Raw genomic sequence first — 12,522 nt, 5'->3', positions numbered from 1 at the left:
TACTTTGTCCAGGGCACACAGAATGCCTACAGAGAACACACACCTTGTTCAAATTTAAAAATGAACACATAAAAACCAGATTCAGTTTAACAGAAGAACCAGCCTTAAAAGAACTAGCATTAGAACAGTCTAGATGAGATTATTAAAAATGTCTCTGTGGGGGCACCTGGGTGGCTCAGTGGGTTAAGCCTCTGCCTTGGGCTCAGGTCACGATCTCAGGGTCCTGGGATTGAGCCCTGCATCAGGCTCTGCTCAGCAGGGAGCCTGCTTCCCCCTCTCTCTCTGCCTGCCTCTGCCTGCCTCTCTGCCTACTTGTGATCTCTGTCAAATAAATAAAACCTTTAAAGAAAAAAAACTCTTTTAAAGAATTGAGATAAAAAATAAAAACCATAATGAAGAGATGAGTTATCATAAAGAGAGATAGGTAAGTCATCATAAACTGATTTTCCAAGAACCAAAAAGAACTTTGGGAAATTAGAGATACAATAATCAAAACTGATGAAATTAGTATTTATACTGAAATATTTACAGGTAAAGATTACTGGCATCTGCAATTACAACTCATCTGCAATGCGTTGCAAATATAAGGTGGACTGAGGGAACTATAGAGCAGGGGATAAAGCACAGATACTGTGATAAAGAAAATAAAATGTTAATCGTAGAATCCTGGTGTTAGGTTTGCACATCATTATACAATTAAATTTCATTGTATTAAAATTTTATGATAGGGGCCCCTGGGTGGCTCAGAGGGTTAAAGCCTCTGCCTTCGGCTCAGGTCATGATCCAAGGGTCCTGGGATCGAGCCCCGCATCGGGCTCTCTCCTTGGCGGGAAGCCTGCTTCCTCCTCTCTCTCTCTCTCTGCCTGCCTCTCTGCCTACTTGTGATCTCTCTCTGTTGAAAAAATAAATAAAATATAAAATTTTTTGATAAATTATGGGGGGAATAAATTAATTATGCATCACGTTAGACACCAATGTTATGTCATTTTGGTGAGAGCAACAATGACTAACACAAAATCAAGAGTTGGCCACTTAACCAACTGAGCCACCCAGGCATCCCTGGGTCAAGCACACTAAAATTGTGTTTTAAATATATTAACTAATTTAATCCTAACAATATTGTAATACAGGAACTATTAATATTACTGCTTTACAGATTTTAACACCAAAGCACAAAATTATTAAATAAATTGCCCGAGGCAGCACAGCTAATAAACCTATGGTAGAGTTGACATCTGAACCTATATAATATGGACCTCGATACTTTTTTCTTAATAACTATCCTCTATGAAAAACAAGTTAGTGACGTGGAAAACATATTTAACAAGTCAAGTAAGGGGCACCTGGCTGGCTCAGTCAGTAGAACATGCAAATCTAGATCTTAGGGTTGTGCGTTCAAGCCCCATTTTCGGTGTAGAGATTATTCAATAATAAATAAACTATTCAAAAAACTACCTAAATTACAGCACAAAAAAATGGAGAGTTTGAAAATATGAGATAGAGGTTGAAAAACAGAGAGCATGAGAAGGTTCAACATATAGCAGATAAAATTCTAAATGAAGAAATTAGAGCAAATGGAAGAAAGGCATCAATTAAAGAAAAAATGGAGGGGAATTTTCCAAAATTGAAGACAGACATGTAATCAAAGATTCAAGAAGTTCTCAGAGTCCTAAGTAGGTTAAATTTTAATAGCAGGAGAAAAAAATGTACAGGTAGATACATTCGAAGAAAACATCACAACCACAGAAACAAAAAAATCATAAAAGCAGGGGCACCTGGGTGGCTCAGTTGGTTAAGCAACTGCCTTCGCCTCAGGTCATGATCCTGGAGTCCCGGGATCGAGTCCCGCATCAGGCTCCCTGCTTGGCGGGGAATCTGCTTCTCCCTCTGACCCTCCCCCATCTCATGCTCTCTCTCTCATTCTCTCTCTCTCAAATAAATAAATAAAATCTTTTAAAAAAAAATCATAAAAGCAGCCAAAGACCAAAGACCAAATGTTCCTACAATTAACATGAAGGAAAAATAATATGACCCGAAAGTTTATAGCAACAATGAAGGCCATAAGGTAACAGAATATTTTTTAAAGTTCTGCAAGAAAATTATTCTCAACTTAGAATTTTAGGCCTTAACTGTCAAGAAGGATGTCAAAAGACAGGGAATCAGAAAATGTCCTCCATAAGTAGGACATTATCTGTCACTGCACAAACCACTAAAAGATATACTACAGGAAGAAGGGAATTGGATTTTAAAATAAGAAATGGGGTTAAAAAAAGTAAGCAAAGTCATTGCTTAATATGTTGGTACACTGAAGATTTAAAGTAACCCAATTGATGGCTGATTTAAAAACAATTAAATTAGGGATGCCTGGGTGGCTCAGTCAGTTAAGTGTTTCACTCTTGGTTTCACTCAGGTCGTGATCTCAGGGTGGTGAGATTGAGCCCCAAATCGAGCTCCACGCTCAGCACAGAGTCTGCTTGAGATTCTCTGCCTCCACCCTTCCCCTGCAGACACTTTCTCTCTGAAAGTAAATACACAAAATCTTAAAAAAAAAAAAAAAAAGAAAGAAAGAAAATTAAACAGCAGAGTGTGAAATAGGAGGTGGAGATCAAAATAAGAATTTTCACAGTCCTTGTGAGGAAGAGGTAAGATCTAGTAACAGTTAACCAGAACATAAGCACCGTGAAATCAAGAACTTTGCTGCTGGACCTACAGAACCTACAAAAGGGCTGGACGAGCCCTCAGATGATCAGAGTAAACCTAGAGAAGGGAGGAAATAAATTCTGGCATACCCATATTCGATCATTCTTCTTGTCAACTTGATATATATTTATAGCAAGAAAAATGGTAGATAACATTGAGTGAAAAAAAGTAACAAAATGTATTAAATATAAAGAAATATTTGTTCTACGTATATTTAGATACATCGACAGATAACAGCACAAATACACGTTTATGTCAATAGCTACACACTGACATATATTTAGAGACAGACAGACAGACTGATGTGTCTCCACATTTACAAAAAAAGAGGAAAAATTTTTGACATCTATATGCCAAAATGTCATCAATGGTCACCTGTGGGAAGAGAAGCTATAGGGCTATGGGTGTTTTCTAAAAATTATTTTCCCTTTTTTCTTTCTTAATCTGTACTTTCCTTTTCTAAGTCTTTCATAGCACACGTTAAAAAAGAAATCACGACACTGAAAATAAAATTGATAGAAGAAATATCCACATTTAATTTACTGTTTTAAGCAATTAAGTATTTAATTATCACAGAAAATGGTATCTTGTAAGCAAAGATATAATTGATTGAAGCAAGGGAAAAATAAAGTAGGCATACGTATGCTAAAAAATTTAAGTTTCAGCAATGATTGATAATACCTGAAATTTAAGAGAGGATGACCTTTTTTTTTTTTTTAAAGAATCCTTTCTTCAATAGATAATGAAAGTACTTTTAATAAAGGCACAGTTATCAATAAATTAACTAACCAGAAACTTATTTTCATAAAACCATAATATAATTGCAATTTAATTAACTGTTAATGTCCATGAAAAAAAAAAAATCACCTACTTAACTTCCTCACCCAAGTGGCGCTGACTAGAATTGTAGAGCTATTGCCCTAGGAGGAAACCAGTCACTTTTGAAAATCCAATCCAGTAACCTAAATCCTACTTAATATACACCAACATCCCCTTTTCCTAAAGACCGGGCATCAAGAATCTATTTCTCTCCGAAAGTAATATAAAGACTTCTTTATTAACATCAGTAAGTCAGGTGATCTCCACTCAAGATTCAAGCAAAATAAAAAGAAATAATCAAAACACTCTAAAACGTTAAATTGCTGGATATGTTAATGATCCAAGTATCCTTCACCCTCTGCACCTATTTGATTTTTCAGGGACTGAATTCAAAGTAGTGCTGAGAGGACAAGCAATAGAAAGCCGTGGAGAGCACTCCGAATTCTGCTGGTCCTGCCAGTGCTCGTTACAAATCGTACATTGGGAAAACTGCTTAATGTCTCTGGATTCACAGTTCAGCCACTGAAAACAAGAAAAGTAAATACTAATATTTAAATATCTTTCCAGCCTAATAGCCTCTTAATCTAAAAGCCAATAAAAAGGCCGAATCTCTAAACAATTCCACAACTAGGAGCACACCTTAAGACGGGAGGCTCACGGAGCGGTCCCAGAGGAAGCAGGGTGAATAAAATGGAATTCGAAATAGACCATTTTCCAAAACTGTTCATCTGTGATCTGTAATTAACCCAAACCCAAAATACATGAAAACATCTGTCTTTGCCGAAGAGCCCTCCATCTCTCTGAGTCATGCGAGTCATGTACATATTTTGTAATAAATACTCCATTAGCCTAGATGGAGAGTCTTACACAGAAGGACAGAAATAGGCACAGTATCTGAGTACATGTGATACACTAGAGACTTGGGAGATGAGTGATGTGATTTTTTTTTTTTTTAACCCATGTAGCCAACCAGAAGGATAACACAAAGCTAGAAAAAGAAAAATCAAACCACTGATTGCTGAAATGGTCCTAGTATAGCGCCTGGCACACAGACAACACTGCCTAAATGATGGAGGAACGGACACTCACCTCTTCAAGTGCCCTCAAGCCTCAAAAGCCTGACCCTATAAAATACCTGTTTTTTATGGAAATCCTTGAGGGCCGTTTCATAGCCTTCCTCTAGTCTACCGAAGGCTATTACTACATCTGTCGTCCACCAGATCTGTGAGCCTGTTAGGGCAACTTGTGCCGGGAAATCCAAGATCCACAGCTCCCTCGGTTTTTCCTCGTAGGCTGCTATGGCTTCTGTGATGGAATGTCGCACTGTCCCTTGCATGGTCTCTTCAAGTCGCAGGAGCCACGTTTCCACCTTTTGAAGCAAATTGCAATGATTTAGCACAGGCTTAACTGTGGAAGAGAGAGAACTCCATCCCTCCACGGGCTTGAAAGCCATGCAGAGAGATGGCCTTACGTGGATTTATTTTCAAGATTTATTTATTTATTCTGAGATGGAGAGAGCACACACGAGCATGACTGGGGGGAGGGGGAGAGGAAGAGAATCTCAAGCTGGATGCCAGGCTCGATCTCACCACCCTGAAATCATGACCTGAGCCGAAATCAAGAGTCAGACGCTTAACCGACTGAGCCACCCAGCGGCCCCAGATTTATTTTAAATCCAGATAGAAAACTAGAGGAAGTTTAATTCAGAGTTATTAAGGTGAACAACAATGGATGAAGCCCATTGAACGTGCCTTCCCCCAGGATAGCACTCGAGCTACTCCACCTACAGGACGACTAATAAATTTTTGCAGCCTCAGCAGAGGAGGTGTTCTCAATTACTGATTTTTCACATCCGAAGACAAGAGGGTTCTGGACTAAGATCCCCTGTGGTAATGCACAGTGTTCTGAGAAACCAACCATCACAGCCATCTACTAGATAGAGGCATATACTAGAATAATATTCTAGAGCTCTGGGGATAATGGTAGATTGTTTTAAAAATGTTTTTTTGATAATTTTTAAATATACTGAAAACTCTTCTCTGAAATCTTCCTAGTTCTTAGTCTTAAGACAAAGTGTTTCCAACAAGTGTCTTAATTATATTCCCTACTGGTTCTCATCTTCACACTTGTCAAAAATTAGACAGCAGGAGAGTATAAGAGGACAACTGCTGACTTGTGAAAGTTAATCTTTTTTTTATTTTTTCTTTTTCTTTTTTATTTTTTTAAAAGATTTTATTTATTTATTTGTCAGAAAGAGAGGGAGAGAGAGCGAGCGAGCACAGGCAGAGTGGCAAGGCAGAGGCAGAGGGAGAAGCAGGCTCCCCGCCGAGCAGGGAGCCTGATGCGGGACTCGATCCCAGGATGCTGGGATCATGACCTGAGCCGAATGCAGCCGCTTAACCAACTGAGCCACCCAGGCGTCCCAGAAAGTTAATCTTTTTTTTTTAAAACGCAAGTTTATTTTGCCCCCACAAATTTATCTTAACCCATTTTCTAACCTATTCAAATATGCTTTATTGTATTTACCCATATATCTGTTGCTATGGAATGATATTACCTAACAAAAAGGATATGTACAATATTCACAAATAGTTGACCTCAGCAATAAAAAATGACCATAATAAATAAATTCTAAGGGCCATACGAGATCATGAAGATGTTGAAACTGTTTAGTTGGGGGGGTGCCTGGGTGGCTCAGTCATTTGAGTGTCCAACTCTTGGTTTCAGCTCAGGTCATGGTCTCAGGGATCGTGAGATCGAGTCCCTCATCCAGTTTTGCTCTCAGCATGGGCTCTGCTTGAAATTCCTTCCCCAACTTTCCCTCCCCCTCTGCTCCTCACCCCCGCTCACATTCGTTCTCATTCTATCTCTGTCAAATAAATACATAAAATCTTAAAAAAAAAAAAAAAAGCAAAATACTTTTTCCCCCTCCGTCTGTGAAAATGGCAGAAACATTCATTCCTAGAATCTTTCTCTGGAGAACTGGGAAGGAGTACTGTGTAGTTAATGAGCCAACAGTCTTCCCTACTGGATGAAAAAGGTGGCACTGCCCTGGCAATGGGCTCCACCATCCCCAAAGCCTTCACCTCTGACTTTATAACTGGGTTTTGTTCGCGTGCCTAAGTTCAAGGTCTCTGATCCCAACACCACTTTAGTCACTAAGCACAACTGTTGGTGTCACCCAGCAACTAGTTCCTTCAGGAAATCATACAACATTTGAGCATTTCCCAAATACTCCAGGATTCCTACCCTCAATATAGCCACCTTCTCTCTAGAACCTTCCAGTCCATCTGGGAAGAACAAACATATAGATTGATGAATCATCTCATGTTCAAATGACTATGCCAACAATGGCTACTCAGCTCAGTGTGATCAGAGAACCAAGCTCTGATGAGATGTCGTTTGATCCCTTCCCATGCTGGTGTTTCTTCAGCTTCTGCCCAACCCTCTATAACAAGTTCCATTATTGCCAACTATCCATTTCTTCAGGGAGCCTACGAGCTCCTCAAAGACAGGGACCATGTCTTACTCATCTCTGGATCCCCAGAAGATTAACCCAGCATCTGGTACATGGTGGGTATTCAATCAACACTCATCAAACAAAATACAAATAGTCTACATTGGGAGAAACCAATCATCAAAGTGCAGGGGGAGAAAAGACCTTAAGGAAAAGCATCTTTTATCAAACAAAGGCAATTAGCGGATCAGCGTAGTGCATGCGTGAGTCTCTAGCCTAAACTGCTCACAGAGAACTAATGAGAGCACTGTGAAAACGCTCAGTACCAAGGGTTCCCGCGAGTGACAACCACATCCGTCAAGTGGACTGTCCTCCTTCTGGGCACTATGCCAATCGGCTCGCAGCCTGGCAGGCAGGGAGCAGGCAGCAACACACTTTTGTCAAGATAGTTTATGGTGACTTTTTCTAATCACTGTAATAATATCCTAAAGAGCCCAAGAGATCAAAAAATATATTTTAATCAAAGTATTCTGCCATCTGCTTTCCCTTCATTTGGCAGGATTTCTTGGTACAATATTAAAAAGCAGCAGAGAGAAATGAAGAAGACCCCTGTTTAAAAAAAAAAAAAAAAAGCAGCAGCAGCAGCTTGGCATTGCATTTCTGCAAGGGACGTTTTAAGGAACCCCGCCACAACCCAAACAGCTCTGGAACGGAGGCCACTGTCTCAGTGACTCCGTGGATTAACTCAAGCTGCACAAACATCATCATAAAAAGATGCGATTTCTCTACATCATCTGGAAACACCAAGAGCTCTTTCATAAATCATCATGAACCATTCTCGCCAGTGACCGTTAAGCATATTTTTGAGGTATCCGGCTGTGCGAGGAGTGAATATGCTAACCTAACTGCTGGAGCACGAGGTAGTTAGGGAACGGGACATCAGCGTGGGAGACTCCATCCACTTGTTTATGAGCAGCGGTTATGAACATTCACATCACATTCCTGAACCACATGACTCTTTAAAACATGTGTTCCTGCAAGGCACTGCTTCACCCCAACTCTCAGTGGTGGAACCAGCAAGCTTTGCATGAGACCCTGTCACTGGGCTTGCACCTGCTTCTCCTTCCGGGGTCCACTTGTTCAACCTGTGATGCTCCTTCCTAACAAGCTCGGCCGCTAGCCTTTCTGACGGCCCATGGGGCATTGAAGCCATGTGAGCAGGAACCGGGAAGCAGAGGGGTCACACTGGTCGTGGCCGAACAGGAAGCTCTGATGTCCAAACCAACCAGGGCCTGATGTGACCTCAGCTGATTTTTTTTTTTGTTCAATTCATCCTTTAAAAATTACCCTGAAAATACTCTCACGGCACAGAAAACCTCATCATCAAATCTTACGTGGCCTGTGCATTCGCACTCGGCTTGGAACGGGACGTATTCCTTTTCTTTGCTGTACATTCCGATCGCTCTGTGGGTGGACACATCGTGACCTTCTTCAAACTGCAGATCTGTAATGCTGTCGAAGAGTTTGGCAAGGTGACGTGTCACCTATGATCATTTGGAAAGATAAGAGCATTTTTTTACTGGAGATCTATTCTGGTAACCTAGTAAGGATGCCACGCGAATTTATGCAATTTTCTTTATGTAATCAGAGTTGTCTCAAAATGTTTTTCTTCAAAATAACCATCACTTCTTAAATTCCAGAGTTTAAAATGACCTTGATGGGGGTACCAGGGTAGCTCAGTCAGTTGGGTAACCAACTCTTAATTTCGGCTCAGGTCACGATCTCGGGGCTCAGAGATGAAGCCTCATGTGGGATTTCATGCTCAGCATGGAGTTTGCTTGAGATTCTCTACCTCTGCCCCCTGCTCCCCCCTGGGTCATGCACATGCTAAATAAATAAATCTTTAAAAATGGATGAATGAGTGAATGGGCCTTGATGGAGAAGTGGCCAGGCACTCTGGCTGGACTATCAGATGTTAGGTGGTCAATGCTTACCATAAAAAGTTACCTCTTTTTTTTTTTTAATTATTTTGACAGGCAGAGATCACAAGTAGGCAGAGAGGCAGGCAGAGAGAGAGAGGGAGAAGCAGGCTCCCCGCTGAGCAGAGAGCCCGACATGGGGCTCGATCCCAGAACCCTGGGATCACGGCCTGAGCTGAAGGCAGAGGCTTAACCCACTGAGCCACCCAGGTGCCCCAAAAGTTACCTGTCTTTTACTTGGAGATTAGACACTTACCAACTTCCCTGTCTGTGCCATATACCTGTAGCAATCACCCTGCTGGGAATTTTATGGTTGAGTTTCTAAAGTTCAGATATATTCTTAAGCTATAGAAATCATTTACTACAGGAAAGCTGTGTTCAAATATTTGAAAGGGAAATTTACGTTACATACAACCTTAGTCTCGTGTTGGGTCTTATGTTGGTGTGTGCTTGCCTTGATACTTAAGTGTACTCTATGACATATCTATTACAAAAAGAAAGATTCCCCCATCTTTATTGACAAGGAAACTGAAGCTGAAATACTAGATGACTTTGTCAGGCTGACAATGCTCAAACTAAGTGGCTTTTAGATGTTAGGTCTCCAAATCCAGGCCCTATCTATGAAGTTCAAATTCTTCTGCCATCATTAACTTTGATACCTTAGATCGTGGTATCTCCAAAGGAACCCCCAATAACATACTGAACTCTACTATAGGTGCCAGACTATTTGAAAAATAAAACCAAATTAAAAGACACAGATCAGCATTTGTTCAGCCAGAGGCCAATTTGGAGACTAAAGCCTAACTGGAATTTGGAATACCAGAAGAACCATACTTGTCCAAGTAGGCCTATCAGCACAGACCAGAACAGGGCTCCCCACCTAGAGGTGCTGGCAGGAGGAAAGAAGAGGAAAGCGTGCATTCTGAAGGCAGACTCACAAGGACAACAATCGGGTGAGCCACTTGACCTCTTCTGGAGTACAGTGAGTGGCAGAGAGTGAACCTGAGGCAGTATCAAGAATGGGAAGAAGAGGGGCACCTGGGTGGCTCAGCGGGTTAAGCCTCTGCCTTCGGCTCGGGTCATGATCCCGGGGTCCTGGGATTGAGCCCCGCGTCGGGCTCTCTGCTCAGCAGGGAGCCTGCTTCCTCCTCTCTCTCTGCCTGCCTCTCTGCTCACTTGTGATCTCTGTCTCTCAAATACATAAATAAATTCTTAAAAAAAAAAAAAAAAGAATGGGAAGAAGAGGTCCCTCCTTACACATGGTACAAATAAATACTGTGAGTGGAAAACAGTTGGCTGTTCCTCAAAAAGTTAAATATACAATTAAGACCCAGTAATTCCACTCCTAGGTATATACTCAAAATATTTTAAAACAGGTACCTGTACACAAGTGTTCACATCCTTGTACACAAGCATTTACAGCAGTCCTATTCCTAAGAGCCAAAAGGTGGAACCAACCCCAATGTCCAATGATGTATAACTGGACACAATGTGGCACATACAGACAATGGGATGTTGTCCAGACACAAAAATTAAGTACTGATACACAGGACACGGATGAACCTGGGAAACATGATGCTAAATGAAAGACCAAATATTCTTTGATTCCATTTAGATGAAATGTCCAGAACAGGGAAATGCCTAGAGACAGAAAGCACGTTGGTGGTTGCTAGGGGCTAGAGGGAGGAGGGAGTGATGAGTGACTGCTTGATGGGTGTGGGGTTTTATTTTGGGGTGACGGAAATATTTTGGAACTAGATAGAGATGATGTTTGCACAACACCGTGAGTGCACAAAATGCCACTGAATTGTATACTTAATTTTTTTAGCAATTTCATCTCCAATTAACTTATAAATGAATGGCATACAATTTTTTTTTCTGTCAACAAATACTGAAATACCTAGATGAGCAATCAAACCTAATCAATAAATGGTCAGAGCACATGAACAGACACCCCTCCAAAGAAGGCAAAAAATGGCCAACAGACACATGAAAAATTGTTCAACATCAGTACCCATCAGGGAAATACAAATCAAAAACCATAGTGAGATACCACCTTACACCAGTCAGAATGGCTAAAATTAACAAGACAGGAAACAATAAGTGTTGGAGAGGATGTGGAGAAAGGGAAACCCTCCTACACTGTTGGTGGGAATGCAAGTTGGTGTAGCCATTTTGGAAAACAGTACAGGGTTCCTCAGGACATTAAACATAGAGCTACCCTACGGCCCAGCAATCGCACTACTAGGTATTTACCCCAAAGATAGAGAAAAGAAAGGGCACCTGTACTCCAATGTTCATAGCAGTAATGTCCACAGTGGCCAAACTGTGGAAGGAGCCGAGATGCCCTTCAACAGAGGAATGGATAAAGATGATGTGGTCCATACATACAATGAACTGTGTACTTTACAATGGTTAATTCTAGGTTATGTAAACTGCATGCCTCAACAGAAAAGAAAGGTGCTGAGAGCCAGAAGATGATTGAAAGCTACACAGCATTTACTAGCAGCATATAGATGCTGTCCCTATAATGAGTTTTTCTTGAAATAGAGTTTAACCGGACTTCAGAACTATCCCAATGGCAGCTTCTAGGAACAACACCAACCTGCCTCAATTTCCCACATGACAAGGCCAAAACCAATATTGGTAAGGCACTCCTCAAGGTTGATTTAATCTTTGAAGCTTTGGGCCTCACCATTTGTGCTGTATTTGCAGTTTTAGTACTAAAGAAAATCGCAGCTAGAAATCAGAGTTGAAAACAGATGAGTTTTTGAGACTCTCACTTACTTTGAAGGTAGACAGAGCAAGAGCTGATGATCACAGCTTCGGTTATCATATTCTCCTCCATCCCCGTACATTACCCAGTGGACATTTACACACAGAAAGTATCTCCAATAATCTAACAATTCACTGTCACAGCTGAAGTGGCCAGGAAGTGCACAGATGTTTAATGGTCTCTACTGCGTAATGGGCCTAAATAATATTCAGGTGAAAGCTGCAGGATAAATGAGACCTCAACTATTAGACACTCTCAGACATTATTGCTTTGGTGAGAAAACAGTTTCCAAACAACTTCTACTCTCAGAGTCTCTCAATCAGTGACCAGGAAATGCAACCCCCACGGGCTGCCGCGACGTCACCCCTGGCATGTTTGAAGTTGGGCGTTTTCATATCCAGTCTTCCACTTAAAGCTTCTGAGACAACAGAACTGGGTTTTTTCTTATTTTGTTTCTCTCTGTTTTTTAACGAATGTGGACCCGGGTGTCCTCAAATCTGTTCTATTTCTATGAAGATCTCTGTATTTCTTAACACTAAAATAAAATTCCTTATTAGTGTGATCTTCAGAACGCCTCTGTATGATTAAAAAGAAAAATGAGTGCCTTAGATGCCCCTGTTTTTATCTCACTAAAGAAATAGAAAGGATTTGAACACTTTGGGGCGCCTGGGTGGCTCAGTGGGTTAAAGCCTCTGCCTTCGGCTCAGATCATGATCTCAGGGTCCTGGGATCGAGTCCTGCAACGGGCTCTCTGCTCAGCGGGGAGCCTGCTTCCCGCCCCCCTCTCTGCC

At 41.2% G+C, this 12,522-nt stretch overlaps 1 protein-coding gene across 2 annotated transcripts in view; it reads right to left on the bottom strand.

Annotated features, from left to right (window-relative positions):
• DNAH11 (dynein axonemal heavy chain 11) overlaps positions 1–12,522 on the bottom strand; it is a 331,865-nt gene that overhangs the window by 219,027 nt on the left and 100,316 nt on the right. For both annotated transcript variants that reach the window (XM_080818899.1, XM_080818900.1), the window contains exons 29-30: positions 8,371–8,520; positions 4,655–4,888 (exon numbers count right to left, since the gene is read on the bottom strand). In XM_080818899.1, coding sequence (XP_080675025.1) covers positions 4,655–4,888; positions 8,371–8,520 — 384 coding nt within the window. The remainder of the gene's footprint in view (positions 1–4,654; positions 4,889–8,370; positions 8,521–12,522) is intronic.

Source organism: Martes martes, assembly GCF_963455335.1.
Source record: "Martes martes genome assembly, chromosome: 11".
Taxonomy (NCBI): Eukaryota; Metazoa; Chordata; class Mammalia; order Carnivora; family Mustelidae; genus Martes; species Martes martes.
This window is presented reverse-complemented; position numbering and strand designations above follow the sequence as displayed.